General features: G+C 43.8%; 1 protein-coding gene across 4 annotated transcripts in view; it reads right to left on the bottom strand.

Moving 5' to 3' along the window:
- prom1a (prominin 1a) overlaps nucleotides 1-15,898 on the bottom strand; it is a 145,535-nt gene that overhangs the window by 5,615 nt on the left and 124,022 nt on the right. For 3 of the 4 annotated variants that reach the window (XM_063190621.1, XM_063190620.1, XM_063190622.1), the window contains 6 exons: nucleotides 14,202-14,294; nucleotides 11,996-12,049; nucleotides 11,544-11,624; nucleotides 11,000-11,068; nucleotides 10,515-10,604; nucleotides 453-568 (listed from right to left, as the gene is read on the bottom strand). In XM_063190621.1, the coding sequence (XP_063046691.1) occupies nucleotides 453-568; nucleotides 10,515-10,604; nucleotides 11,000-11,068; nucleotides 11,544-11,624; nucleotides 11,996-12,049; nucleotides 14,202-14,294 (503 nt within the window). Of the gene's footprint in view, nucleotides 1-175; nucleotides 569-10,514; nucleotides 10,605-10,999; nucleotides 11,069-11,543; nucleotides 11,625-11,995; nucleotides 12,050-14,201; nucleotides 14,295-15,898 lie in introns of those variants that run through there. The other variant, XM_063190623.1, reaches the window with a different exon arrangement.

The following is a 15,898-nucleotide window of genomic DNA, read 5'->3' as shown; positions in this document are numbered from 1 at the left end:
GAGTAAAATGCCAAGTTCCAGAAACAGAGGAACTGCAGCAAGAGTAGAAAAAAGAAAGAAGAAAAAGGTAGAAGAAGAAGAAGAAGAAGAAAAGAGAGATGAAGTGAGATCCAAGCAATGAGCATCTACAGAGAGCAACAGTGAGGAAAGTGAGAGACAAACGTGAGGAGGGATGCAGATATAAAGGTCTTTCAGTGGGCCACGGAACGTCAATCTGCTAAAATTAGCCATTTAAACATGTTTTCGTCAACAGTATTTCACAATAGATAGTAAAAAAAGCTTCATTGCTTTTGGGAAAAAACACCACAATAAACCCCTTTATATGCTTTTCTCAGAATGTTCGACATATTTCAGATGCATTCTCAAGCTCAGACATCTCAAGCTTCAGTGAAACCCCAAAATAAGTGGTGTGGCGCCTCGTTAGCGGCAGGCGTGTGCGGATGGGCACTTACTCATCGTAGACGTCCTCTGTGTCCATGCGGCGGTAGAACTTGGCCAACCGGACGGCCAGCACTACACTGGGCAGCAGGAACAGGGTGGCACCTCCAAGACCAAACCAGAAGGTGTTCTGAAACACAAAACAACAATAACAATCGGTCAGATATTGCAATACACTAATTGCGGCTTGGCTAACAGTGGTGCCGTTCGGGGAAGCTGGAGCAGTTAAAGTATTTTTTTCACACCATGGCACTACTTTCGTTTGTGACCCAGACCAAACCAGAAGGTTCTGCAACACAAAACAACAACCAGAAAACAACAACAACAACGGGTCAATTTTACAGAGGCAATTTGTAGTTATTGGTTGGGCTGGGTACAGGGCTGGACGGGTCATCTGGCATACAGGGCATTTTCCCGGTGGGACGACTGTTCTTAGGGGCTGATACTGTTTTTGCTTGTTTGCTTCTTTCCCCTTACAGACCAGCCCTTAGTTGGGTTAGGCGGCCCATATGACTCTCTATAATATTATAGACAGTGGACTGAGCTAATTATGATATCGTAGAAAAGCAGGGCGCTGTGTGAGGGGTTGATTTACTACTAAAATGCCCAGGCTGTTTTTCGATCCCAGTCTAGTCACAGTAGTAGTTAGGGTTAGTCATAGTCTAATGGCTAGCTCAGGGCCATACTGGGCAGCAAGGACAAGGTGGTTTATCTCAAGCCAAACCAGAAGGGGCGTATAATTCCAAACACAAACTGAGTTATGGGTTGAGTAACAGTACTGCCGTGCATGATGCAAATGTTGGTTACAATTATGGTTAGGCTATTTACTTTTCTGACCCCCAATATTAAGGATATGCAGTTTACTTTAGAGTAGTTTTCTTTTAGCTTCGCCCACATTTCCTTTTATCAAAAGGTGTGAAGATGAACATCCGACATGAACTCATAGAATTTCGTGAAAAGAACATAGCCCCTAGCTACAAAAAAATCTGTGGCCGTTTCATGGATTTTGCCAAATTTCTGTGATGAGGATCACAGGTGTGCGTTCCGTGATGGGCCCACGGAAGTGCTTTCTCTATATTGTCAAATAGCTCTATGTATGTTCCCACAGTATTAAGTTCCAACTTATGGTCTCTCAATAATATATATATATATTTTTTTTTTGCAAAAAACATTTCTATTTCTTTACAAACAGGTAAGGGATATGAGTTTGGCATCGATAAGCTGGGAAATGGATTTCATCACCACCCGTGGAAACATACAAAACACTTCTGTGGGCCCATAAAGCACCTCTGTGACCTAGAATTTTGGCAAAATCCACAAAACTAGCCCAGATTTTGCGTTCCAAGGGGCTGGGATTATTTCACAAAATTCTGGGAGATCAGGTTGTCATGGTCATGGAAGTTGTGTTCTACAAGTGCAACCATAGCCATTTGTGTCAACTCATTCACATAACTGTCAACAGGACTCGGCCATACAACAAACAAAGCCAAAACACACAAAAAGACCAATCATCATGCTTTTAAAAGCCATTCTCCCCACTTCATCCACCAAGTCAGCAGGCATATACATCCATCTCTCCACTCTAAATCCTTAAAGCACACACCACTTATGCAACCTGGACCATTCCTCTCACTCAGGCGCGGCCGGTTCATTAAGGGCAGATGGGCAGTGCCCCCCCAAAGACTCTTCCTCTGAGAAAAGTAGATCCATTCAGAAATTGTAGATAAAATATGTATTGCAACCTCAATCACACTGGGAATCGTATTACATCAATGTTGTAGTTTGTGACGATCTTTGCGAGTGGAATCGGGTTTTATTTTTGTTGAGAAGTCTAGTTTACACCTAGTGTGGCTGTTTAACGTTAGGGTCTATGGCCACTGGCCTGGGCAGATTTCTCAGCGCCTCAGCTAAGCCCGGCCCCCTCGCCCCGATCCCATTCTACAAAATTAGCACTGTAGCATACTTAGCATAATATCATAACATAAGCGCGACTTTATGGACGCTATCTGGGCAGATGTATGATCTGCCCTGACCAATGACACGGTGGCCCTGCCTCCTTTGAAAAAGACACAGCAAACATATTACTCCGCTCATCTCTAACCTGTGGGATTTTATTAACTCAATTGCCGCAAATTTCCCTCACAAAATCGGTGGATTAAACGGATAACCATGTCGGATTTGACGAAGGATATGTGTTGGCTGGTGAAGGATTCACGTTTGGGGTAGGTACTACAGTTTGTATATTTAGATTGCAAAGTCTAAGGTTTTATGACCGAAGTCTTTGCATAATGGGTAACTGTCTGTTATTTAATGAAATTTGAGGGCTTGCAATGTTGAGACAGCAAGCAAATGTGTAGCTTCGTAAAGTATGCTGCTGCTACCCCCACGACTAGCCGACTAGTTGACGACATTCTCTGAGAAGCTGCGTTGGGCTTACTACATAGTTTAAAACAAAGCGTGAGGGATTATGAATCAAGTCTTTGTGAAATAGGGAAACTGGAAGTTCTTTAATGAAATATCTGAGCTTATTGAGCTTGGGATGTTGTTGACAGCTTCATTTATGCTCAGTATTGTGTCCCCGAAAAAGCTAAAAAAAAATACACTTGCACCCGGTCCTGCCTAGCATTGCAGAACAGGAGCGAGTCTGTTGATGAGCTCCCCTGTTAAGTTTTAACCATGGCTACTCGTTTCGAAAATAGTCACGTCCTTCCCCGGTATTGATGGCATTTGGTTCTGTGGTGCATTTAAACCGGCAGCAAGGGGACGACTGACTGAATTGAATAGTACAGGGCTTTGGTTGCATCAATGTAATGTACGAACGGTGAAGGCGAGATGCTGTGCTGTGCTAGCCTTTTCCTGATTGCTGTTGCTGACCGGTTGCGTGGAGTGCATGTGTCGTGTCGCAAACTCCAACTCCGCGAGCAGACAAAGCATTTTTCTTGTAATGTCTTAACATGTGTATGCAGTCACTCTGCTTAAATGAGCAAGAGAACTAGCTGCGTGGAGAGAACTGTCAAAAACAGCTTTCTTCAGAACAGAAGTTGAACAGATAACGCGCATGCCTGGTGCGGTGTATCACGGGAGGTGGAGTTTTACTAACACACCAAACACTATGGGAAAACGCTCTCCTGTCTTGCCTACACACGCAATGAAACTCGTAAATTATACCGTATTGATTTAATTATTATGGACTTGATCGCCAAAATTTCTGCCCTGCCTGTTTCCCCAGCCACCGGCCGCTACTGCCTCTCACTCAGACCCTGGCAGCAACTCAGCTCAGTGTGAGTGATGGGCGAGGAAAGCAAACACTCTCACCGCTCTGTTCCCCTGTGAGGAAAGCTGTCTAGGCCAGGCCAGAGAGAGAGAGAGAGAGCGAGAAAGAGAGAGAGAGAGAGAGAGAGAGAGAGAGAGAGAGAGAGAGAGAGAGAGAGAGAGAGAGAGAGAGAGAGAAACAGACAGACAGACAGACAGAAGGAGGGAGAGAGATTACGAGATTACAAAATAGAGGGAGAAACAGAGAGAGAAAAGATACAGACAGGAAGGGAGAAAGAGAGAGGAAGGGGAAGGGGAGTCTACCTGTTACCACACCCAATCCATCCGATATATAACACCACCATCACCCCAGGCAGTGTATTCTACTGTACAATGTATTGGCAGACCACAGCAGCTCCACCCAGCACTTGTACATACATTTGCAGGCAACCACAACCTCCCAGCACAGCACAGCTGTTTTCACAGCTTTGAGCCTGATCAACTTTCATCCTCTGGCAGCAGCAATAGATGGGGGTACCTACACCTACGTACACTTCCAGAGGGGTACTGCAGAAAGAAGGCACCTCAGGCAGGATCTGTGCTGCAAGTGTTACCTCCACTCTTTGTGGCTTCTGTTGTACCTCCTTTGGTACTTCAGTTCAGGGCTATAAAGGAACAAATGCTGGTGAGAATACAGCTTGGATGTTAGAAAAGAAATGTTTCTAGCAACTTGATAGTGCTGTATGGCTAGTAAGATTTTACATCTACTCGCCAAATTGGCGACTGAAAAAAGTTAATCTATAGTTCTGCATCAGTTGCATACATCGATGTAGAATATCCATGTGTGGCTTACGTAAAATACAACTAGGCATGGCTGGCATGTGTAGCCTATCTTGTGCTGTTAGATGCCAATGAGGAAACACTTAATGCTGGTAATGGCTCCTTTTAGCAGGGTACATACTGTCCATGTTACAGCATGTAATGTTTATAGTTTATGTGCAATGAAACAGCATGTGGCATTATGTAGTACAGTGGTTCCCAACCTTTTTCTTCAGGGACCCATATTTTTACCATTGTAAGCTTTGGTGACCCAGCGCCCGCATGAGAGGGAGTCGCGTGATACGCTCTGTTTCCTATGATTAGTTATCATTTTATTCCTGAATTCGTCTTTGTTCAAAAACAGAATAAATGTTTAATGTAGCCCTTAAATGTTGTTGCTTCTATAGAATCTATGCATTAGTCATTTATTCAACATGGGCTACATATGGTATTAAAATGAAACCCCTTGAAATCAAGAGGGCTTGACGACCCCCCGTGGATCTTTGGTGACCCATAGGTTGGGTCGCGACCCATAGGTTGGGAACCACTGATGTAGTATATAATACACTTATGTCTAAGGTGCAGTGCATCTACTATAAAATACAGTATACAGTACACTAGTGTAAGATAATATCACACATAGGTAGTTGTCCCAAATTAGTTTAACAAGGAAATAAAGAGTAACCATAAAAGCTAAGCACACATTGTTAAACCACCTGATTTGAGCAGTAATCTATGAATCTATGGCAGTCCCGCTATGGTTGAACTGTGAGCCCTAAAAATCTGCTTCTGGGTTTCAGTAGGAAGAACCACATGCACCCCCCTACTCTCTCTCTCTCTCTCTCTCTCTCTCTCTCTCTCTCTCTCTCTCTCTCTCTCTCTCTCTCTCTCTCTCTCTCTCTCTCTCTCTCTCTCTCTCTCTCTCTGTTCTCTCTGTTCTGTGTCTCTCTATCTTTTCCCTTCAAGTTTGCAATAAAACAGGCCTCTAACAAGCCTCGGGGTCTTTGAGTCCAGACACTTCCTGGTGGATTAAACCCCTGCCTCTACTCAGAGGTCTCTCCTCGGCCAAGCTAGCCGGGCTACCGGGGGTTAATTGCTCCCCCTTCCTTATAGTAAAAGACACACTTCCTGGCCATTACGGGGTGTGTGTAATAGGTGTCCACACACACACAAAGATACACACACTCACACACACATGTTCCTATGCACACAGACACACACACACACACATGCACACACACACGCCCACACACAAACTGGTGTGGGCACACAGGCACACATGCAAGGACACACACACTGATGCAGGCACACAGACACACATGTACACACACAGACACTGACGCGGGCACACACACACACACACACACACACACAGTCACAGGGAAGCACACATTCAGGGAAATTTCCTGAATTTGGGAGAAGAATATGTCCTCCTACACTTGTGACTGTGCACATCCTCAAACTTACTGTAAAAGTCTTACGCAAGGCTTTCTTTGTCCAATATCCCTGTACTGAACACTTGAAGTGCACTAAAGAATCTGACAGAATGCAGACCACCACAAAAGTGGACTCTTAATGCAATCAAAGCAAAGATGGTTTTTCTTTTCTTTTCTTTGCTTCTTTGTGTGTGTGTGTGTGTGTGTGTGTGTGTGTGTGTGTGTGTGTGTGCGCCAGGGCTTGACACTGGCACCCGCCAACCAGCCAAATGCTGGTAAAACTTGGTTGTGGCTGGTAACTATTTCAGTGTCACTAGCCAATTTGGTAGGTAGCTTATTCAAAGGTGACAATTCAGAATATCTTATATTCTGCACGTTGTCCCTTGTGTATCAATTGTTTGTATCTAAGTTCAAGAAAAAACTCAGTTACTTGCTTTAAGCACCTCATCTTCTGAGGTTAGATGTACAGCGTCATGATAAAACATTTAAAAAAAAATTTGGCTAGTAGAATAGCTGGATGGCTAGTGACTCGGGAAAACCGCTAGACACAGTGGCCGGCAAGCGAAAATGTTAATGTCAAGCCCTGGTGTGCGCGCGCGTGTGTTCGCACGCACATGCATGCGTGTGTGCGTGTATGTGACGTCTTTGCGCATGTATGTGTGTGCACGCAGCATAGATAAGCACACAGGACCTCATTTACAACCTCTAAAGCTACAAACCCTCACACCACCCCTAATCCAAATGTCCACTTGCACCCACCACCTCCCCACCTCACCTCACCACACCCACAACATCCACAAGGCATTGACTTCCTCTTCCTCCTAAGTGTCTGCTCTGGCTTATACTGGCAGACTTTGACATAAATCAGCTCATGGTGGTTTCGGGAGCCTCCCCATCCACGGCCAATACATATGCACAAGGGCACACACACACACACACACACACACACACAAAGAGTATACACACTCAAGGGCATACAGACACAGGCACAGACACCCAGTCTCTCTCTCTCTCTCTCTTTCTCTCTCTCTTCTCTCTCTCCTCTCTCGCTCTCTCTCTCTCTCTCTCTCTCTCTCTCTCTCTTTCTCTGTCTCACACACACACACAGACACTCGCACACACACACACAGAAACACACACACACAGAAACACACACACACACACACACACACACACACACACACACACACACACACACACACACACACACACACACACACACACACACACACACACACACACACACACACACAGAAAAACATGCACACGCATACACGCACACAGGCAGGCAGGCAGGCAGGCAGGTAGGCAGGCAGGCAGGCAGGCAGGCAGGCAGGCACACACACACACACACACACACACACACACACACACACACACACACACACACACACACACACACACTCCAAGCGCCCCAGGCCTTTTGACAGCTCTGACCGCACCCCATACCACATTAGCTCTCCTGCACTGGCCAAGAGAATGTGCCGTCCTGTCACTTTTTCTTTCCTCTCTTCCTTTTCTCTTTCTTTCTTTCCTTTTTTTCTCTCTTTCTTTCCCTTACACAACATGTAGGAGAACATTCTGTACCAGCTCAGAACATGTGGACACCCCCGAAAACCACCCGCCTCTTACCACCATAACCAGAGGCCTATACTAAGAAGCTGGTTCAGGAGTAAACCAGGTTATGTTCAGAGGTAAATCTTCTAATAGAAGAGCCTGGAGCCCTCATTTTTCTAAGGACTCCAGGCTCTTCTATTAGGAGATTTACCTCTTAAAGCGGAATTCACCTCTGGGCAATGTGTGCTGTTATCACATGTAATTTATCCTCATTTTGCATTTTACATGAGAAAAATAAAGTAATTTGCATTATTTAGTTTAATTTAATACAATTATGTGCTGAACCGCGATTGCCAAAGCTATTTTAACGTACTCAGTTAACCAGAATGCACTGCGGGAAACTAAGTAATCGTTGCCAGGTTAACGCGTCACCGAATTCGAAGGAATCTTGCGTTCTGGCTGCTCAGTGCTCGCTGCCAGCAGTCGTGGCTGGTTTTAGGACAAATGTAGGCTGATATCCGAGACAGATTGATGTTGTTAATGTAGACTGTTGAAAAACATAACAATCATGCATTTTCCTCACTGGGTCTCATTGCGCAAACTATAGCTTCTAACAGCGAATGGAAAAACAAACTGTTGAGAAGTGCAGCTCGTGTCGCAACTGTCGCTGTCCTCAGATTAGTGCTGAAACGGAAAATGAGAAGGCTAGCCTAACCTTACATTTAGCCTATTTTTGAAAAAATAAATAAATGTAATACTCATTCAAGAAGGAAGTAGCCTGTCTATCTCTGCTCATGTTCTATCTATCTGTTTAATCCCATCAAATCCAAAGGCGAGGCGGACTTGTCTCCGCGCGCAACCAACTTTATCAAAGAGCGCACGCTTTCTCGCCCTCTCTCTCGTGCTGGTGTTTGACCAAAAGCCGTTTCATCCGGACCTCTGCTGTTGGTCCCTAACAAATAGGCCTACAAGCCAGAAGGAATTGATCATTTATAGGCCTAAATAAAACAAATGTGCAGGCTGCCTTTTAAAAATGGTCTTCATCCCATTCATTGACTCTAATGCAAGTGCAACATGAAGGAAAATCGCCCCTCGGTAAGTTGCACCGTGCGCACGCATTTCTGGGCATTCAGCTGTTCAGGTTATGCTTTCTGTTTTTAGAAGATGAAGAATGACTTGCGTGAAACATAGCTTACACACACAGGCCTAAATAGCGCATCGGGACACCCCACCGTCTCCATCTCGCTAGTTTGAGGAAGGTGTTGGGTTAGACCTGCATTTTGAAGATGTAGGGTATCGTTGCTTACTTTGGTCAAGTGTTTAATTTGATTTGTCCGTTCGCGTCTCAACTGTCCCTCGAGAGGAAGTCTGTGTTTATAATTTATGCAAAATAGGCGGCCCTGACTGCCTGGGGAGTGAGCTGAAATCTACAATGACTTGACAGTAAATTTCAGTAGCCTGCCCGAGTGTGCCTTGTTCTTGCTCGTGTTGTTTAAATGCAATCAAGTCCAAGTGCAGTAATGATAGCCAGCGCATGCATTTATGGCTACCTTGTTTGCAACCTGCGTAAGAGGAGCATGGACATCGCCAGCAGTGCAAGGAGGACGCCACGTTTGAGGATAGAAATGGTCGCAGCCTCCTTCAGCAATCCACCAAATAACTTAAAATAATCTTAAAATAAAGCCTGTTCAATTAAAGACAACTTCACTGTCGAGCTCCTATTGTTTAGCCCATTAGTACTCGGAGTGTCCGTGGCCGCTGCACCGTTATCCGGACCGGACCTCAAATAATTCAGCAAGCTTTTAAAAATATATATATTAATAGCATATTAAAATTAATAACAAAGCAAAACAAAAACAAAAAAACGTGTAGGCAATGCCTACCATGTGTTATTACAACTTGCAGACCTAATAGGCTACACCTGGCAGGCGTAGACATCGTGGACTGGTGCGCTCCGATACTGTAGCCAGTGATTTGTAATGACAATGAGCGCATATTAACAATGCGGACAAAACTTTTTTTAAGCAGTTGGATTGAATGCACCAAGGCTTTTACCACTGTGCAGTAACCTATTGGCCTACTTGAAGTAGGCTTATTATCCGGACAATGTAAATATCTCCATCCTCGAAATGTGTTATCTGCCTGCCTTCTGTTCTGTTCCATGCCGCCTGTCATGCCGAGGTGATTTGATGACGCGTCCAATCAAATCACCCAGCAACGTTCTAATGGCATTGTAGTCGTTATTTTTTCTTCCGGTGATTTGATGACGCTTGAAATCACCATAACTAAAACAATAAATAGCTTTTATATTTAATATAAAGATATTATATCCAGTGGCTACATAATCCCCTGTTATAATGTGGTCTAATACAGAGATAGGGCACAATATTGTTTGAAAGGTGAATTCCGCTTTAACTTAACCTGGTTTCCTCCTGAACCAGCTTCTTAGTATAGGCCCCAACAGCCTTCCTCTTCAGGCCTCAGTGCTGCTGCCACACTGGCCCTCCACCCATCTAATCCACCTTGTCCATCAGGAACCACCAACCCGGCCCTGTCGTGGCTCAGACGGTAGGGCACTGAACTGTTACACTGGGGACCCGGGTTCGATTCCCGACTCGAGGCCATTTTCCCCGATCTCTCTCCCACTCACTTTCTGTCAACATCTCACAGTGTCCTATCAAAACTGCCCCAAAAGGAACCGCCAACCCAACACCCACAACCCAACCCAACCTTGCCAAACCTGACCCCATGCTGCACCCAAACCAGCCTGATCTGGGCCTGGTCTTGTGGAGACCACAGGCTCCTAGGCTGCAGAGTTTGTGAACAGGGTCCATTGCTCTCTCTCTCTCTCACACACACACACACACACACACACACACACACACACACACACACACACACACACACACACACACACACACACACACACACACACACACACACACACACACAGACACACACACACACATCCTCGTATTGCTCTCATTCTATTTCAACCCCCCCCTCTCTCACCATGGAGTCGATGAGGAAGCTGCAGGCCACGATCTCCATGGTGTCCACGATGTTGCTGAAGGGTTTACACGGGGCCACCTCCAGAGCCAACTGCATGGAGGACAGAGAGAGAGAGAGAGAGAGAGAGAGAGAGAGAGAGAGAGAGAGAGAGAGAGAGAGAGAGAGAGAGAGAGAGAGAGAGAGAGAGAGAGACAGAGACAGAGACAGAAGAAAGGTGGAAATCGGAAACGAGAGGAAGAGAAACAGAGGAAGACAAATGGAACAGAGAGAGAAAGAGAGGAGAGTGAGAGAATAGAAATAGAAGAAGAGAAAGAATGATCGGGTTAAGAAAGTGATGCAGGATTTAACAGGTAGTGACAGGAGGTACAGTTCACCGTCCCAATGACAATACTGTATGTTGTCATACATAACACTAAATATAAGCTGGCCTATTTGCAGAAGCGTCTTCATTGCTGTCAGATAATGAAGTAATAAAGTATACTCACCGAGGCCTTGACCCAGTTGATGTACTGGCTGAAGTACCCAATGATGGTCTGCTTGTACCTTTCTGTTTGCTATTGTTGGAGTAAAGACACAGCTTGTTAACGGTAGTAATTCACAAATGAAAAAAAAATAATTACACCAGTCTCCCTCATTGTCCTCGTTTACATGAGACATTTCAATCTTTTTTCATTCTCAATTTAATTCAGAGAAATAAAACTTAATTCCGCTTTGAAAACATCATGGTAACACTTCACAATTTGGAATTAACCCTTTGAGGAGTACGGATTTTCCCCCAGTTCTAGAATTTTACTCAGACACTCTACAGCTCCCATAGAAGTCTGTGTTAAAAATCTCACAAAGTCCTAATGACATCATAATGAGAACTCAAGATTTTGGAAAAATTCTAATCACATTTGTGATGGGACTCCTCAAAGGGTTAAGTGACAGTGCAATGTAATCGAGGCCATTATCTAACATGTCACCACAACACTGCAACAGTCACAAAGTCATGGCATCTACGTAAACGTAATGGCAATTGCTCAATACCTGGCTGACCACGTGTGTTGCATTGTGGGAGATGAGATACTGGGCCGCATCAATGGTGCTCAGAACAGAAGAGATCTTGTCCTAAGGAGATGAAAATTGCACAAAATCATTCCACAGCTCCTGTTGCACATTGCATGTTGTCTCATCACAACACATTTTATAAAGAAATTAACAATGACATTGTTGCAGGATATATTTTGTGTTATATTACAATAAGCTCACTGAACATATGCCCAAAAATATAAATATACTGTTGTAGCCCATCTATTTCGGCAGTAGAGGGGAAATAAAACGTCTATAATGAAGTCTTGTACAGGGCCTTTATAAAACATGAATAGGACTGCTGTCCTCTTTGTCCCATCTGCTGCAATTAACCTGCCAACAGGCCTTATGGACAGACTTTAAAAAGGTCATAGAAACCAAACGAGTCAACATAAATAAATCCCACTCACAGGCAGTTCTTTTGTGCTCTCCTTCAGCTTTCGGATGCTCTGAGCCAGTGTGGTCTTTAAGGGGGAGAGGGCAAAACATTACATACAGTACATTATTACAGACAGTCAGTGTGACACAGCACAGGAGTTCTGTGTCCGGACACAAAAACAAAGACAAACAAGATGCATTTAGATTTGAAATGCTTCGCTGTAGCAGTTAGACCACATACAGTAGGGTTGGCCAGTGATGATGAGGCATGATGTGGTGGAAATGCTCTCGGATAAATGCAAACAGCTGCAAATGTAGAACTCTTGCCCAAAGTGCTATACGTATATCCGTGGGTTTTTATTGTGCCTCAGTTAATAAAAAAATATTGTTCTGTCATTGGTTTTATTGTTTGGAAAAATAGGATAATATTAATCAAATACAATTGTCCTAATGCTTTCTTGAAGGTCAAGTGTGTAATTTGTTAGCAGTTTATTTTCAGAACGTATGCTGCACATTTACAAGCGTTAATATTTACGGTACCACCATCAATTCGTGAGTATTCGTTATGGCTTGGTGATGTCTACTTTTCGTACATGAATACCGTAGGTCAATCCTCCCCATGTCAATCCGCAATTTTGAATGACCAAAAAACAGAGGCCTAGTCATAAACCAGTCATAAATACATTCCTAAAAGACCAAATCGTGAATGGGCAGCGTAAGCTTTGGAAGTGAACTACTGACATTACACACTGGAAAAGATGTATAAAAACTGCATATCTTTTATAGCATTTTGGAAAAGCGCTCTTAAAATAGAGTTGTGCCTTCCTGACCCAAACACCACCCCACATCAACCAACCCCATCCAAACATCCAATTAACACAGGCGACAAAAGTGGCATTTACACATTGTTAAGTGGGCTTTCCCGTGAAGCACTTAAAGCTGGAAACTGACATGCAAGCATCTCAAAGGCTCCTGAAGATAGTGTTTCCTTTCGTATTTGCTTCAAACAAGTCTGTTGTTATGCATCACTCGGCAATAACACCAGTGCATGACCCGCATCATTCATTAACGACAAGGCGGTTTCAATGCAGCACATACATTTGAAACAAATAAACAACCTCAGAACCAGAAGCACAATCCAGGTTAGGTAGGGGTTACTCATGTGGTATCTTACATTACTGCAGTAAACTTTGATTCTAAAAACTCTACTAACTCTAAAATGCTAAAAACTCCACTAAACTTTGAGTCATAACATTTTACACATATTGTGTCTATACTACTAAACCCAGTGGTGGTTTGTGCTTCTGAAGAGGGTTTATAAAATATAGGCAAACAAACCGACCAAACAATCCAGTTCAGAATGTTTACTTTGTTACGGTGACGTTGAAGTATGAAATCCCCAAGTGCTTTGGTGCATATAGATCATGAATGTGGATCAATGATGACGGATCATTGGCTTTTAACAATGATGACAAAACTAGGGAATTCAATATTTCAATTTTTGTGTTAACTCAAAATCACAATGGTCGACAGTGAACATACAGTAGTATACTGAATGGAACAATATGCAAACAAATTCTACTGTAAATCAATCACATCATTGAATGCTTTGTGAATCTCAATCACTGCCTTGGGTTTTAAAAGAAGGACTCACAAGAAAAACATCATTCCCCATTTAAACTTTAAGTGCAAGTAAAAATACCCAAATGGTCACATATAAAAACTTATGGATGAAACCAAGACATGGCTCTGTGAACGCAATGAAACAAACAAACAGTGAGTGTGTGCATATGAAAAAAACAAAGATGTATACAAACGCTTACCCTTGCTCTAACATATTTCTGCGAAGCCATTTTTGGAGAAAATACAAATTGTCACATAAGAAAGGACTGAGTATGTGTGTGTGTTTTGTATGAGTGTACATGTTTATCTGCATGTGTGTGTGCGTGTATGCACAAGAGTGTGTTTGTATAACTGAGTGCTGTTTATTTGCTGTAATTAAAAAAAAGATCATCAACAAACAGACCGATAACACATTAAATAACAGCATATTGTAAACAAATATACAGCATCAGAGAAGAGTAAAATGGTTTAATGATAAAAAATAATTGAACGATTGATAGAAATGTGTGCATGACAATGGTCAGTATTCTCATTCCAGCTGCTCAGACCAGAGCAGCCGATCCCAGCCATTGTTTGTGCATAATGATGCAAGTTAAGGTGTCTGCGATTGATTACCAGTGACTGCTCCATGGGCAGAACCTGCTGGGTGTGGATCTGGCGGAGGGTGCTGGCGTGGCCTTTCAGGGAGGTCTGCAGGGCGCCTTTGGGCTGTGGAGAGGGAGGAGAACGGAGACAGTTTGTTGTATATGACACACAATAAATTGCACAGTGTTAAGTCAACACTTTGAGAATAGTAGCAACTAGGAGAGTGTTACATTTGACTCTCTAAGTGTTGAATGTACTGCAAAATGCACTGCAGGCCACCTTTGAACCATGTGGAAAAGCTTCTGGAGGAGACAGTTTGTTGTATATTATCAGGTACGTATATACCACTTAACATAGTATACATTATGCAGTGTTAATTCTACACTTAGAGAGCCAAATTTACAATAATAACATTGATCATACTCTTTGAGAATTGAATCAACACCGCTGCATTTACTGAGCACATTTAGCAAACACTTTTATCCTAATCGACTTACTACAAACAAGGACACAATGTACTCGTCATGAGCAAACACAATACACATGGAAAAATACAGTCCACTTCATATACCGGTGCATAATTTCCATCATGATATACTGTAAATAGAACAACCACGTGTGCTAAGCCATTCCAAAACAGATATTTTGAGAAGAGTTCATATAACATTAGAGATTTAACGATGTACTGCATACTATGTACAGTATACATTTCCCCAAAGGACTGCAGCGTCAGTATTCAGTATGGGTGCTGAGTGGACAATATAGCCGCATTACAGGAAATTGAAATCTCAGAACTGGGCCGTGCCTGGTAGACCACTGGAGACACAGCAGCTGGCCAGCAGTGTCAGAGCTTATTATGGAACGTAGCATTAACTGTCATCTCTCATTCATACGCACATGCATTCCCACACACACAGACACAGACAAAAAAAGACAGAGAGAGACAGTTGAACACAAAAACATACATGTTACATGTACACACACACATCACATAGACATAGACATAGACGTACACACACGCACACGCACAAATGCACGCACGCACACACGCATGCACAAATGCACACAGACACAGACACAGACACAGACACACACACACACACACACACACACACACACACACACACACACACACACACACACACACACACACACAAACACACACACACACACACACACACACAGACACAGACACAGACACAGACACAGACACAGACACAGACACAGACACACACCTCATCCCTTTCCCTATAGACTGTTGAGGGTATGTAGACGTACAGGTGGACACCAGCTGCTTGGACTGAGGGCCTCTCTGTCTAGTGTCCACACTAACCAAGCTCAACAACCCTATGTACAATCGTTTGCTCTCTCACACTCCCTTTGCTCTGAGAGAGAAACGGCTCAATTACAGACAGCAGCTCGAGCCTTTTGGACTGCCTCCCAGTCGCTCCAGAGCCCTTGCCCAGGATGAATAGGGGTCCTTGTGCCCCAGCACCAGGAGTCCTGGAGGGCATGAAGGGGGATGCAAAAAATAAACAGGCCCATTTTTTTTACCCTGGCCTGGCCCAAGCCCTGCCTCGTCTGTCTGCCTGTCTGGAGCCAAGGAGGGGCTGTGAGTGCACATGCAAGCAGCCAGGGAGTGCAAAGGGGACAGTTGCCCCGGGCCCAGGCAGAGAAGGGGGGCATAATTGGTTCCTTATTACATTGTATGTATTGGGTTGGGGGGG

This window comes from Engraulis encrasicolus, chromosome 23, assembly GCF_034702125.1.
Source record: "Engraulis encrasicolus isolate BLACKSEA-1 chromosome 23, IST_EnEncr_1.0, whole genome shotgun sequence".
NCBI classification, from domain to species: domain Eukaryota; kingdom Metazoa; phylum Chordata; class Actinopteri; order Clupeiformes; family Engraulidae; genus Engraulis; species Engraulis encrasicolus.
This window is presented reverse-complemented; position numbering and strand designations above follow the sequence as displayed.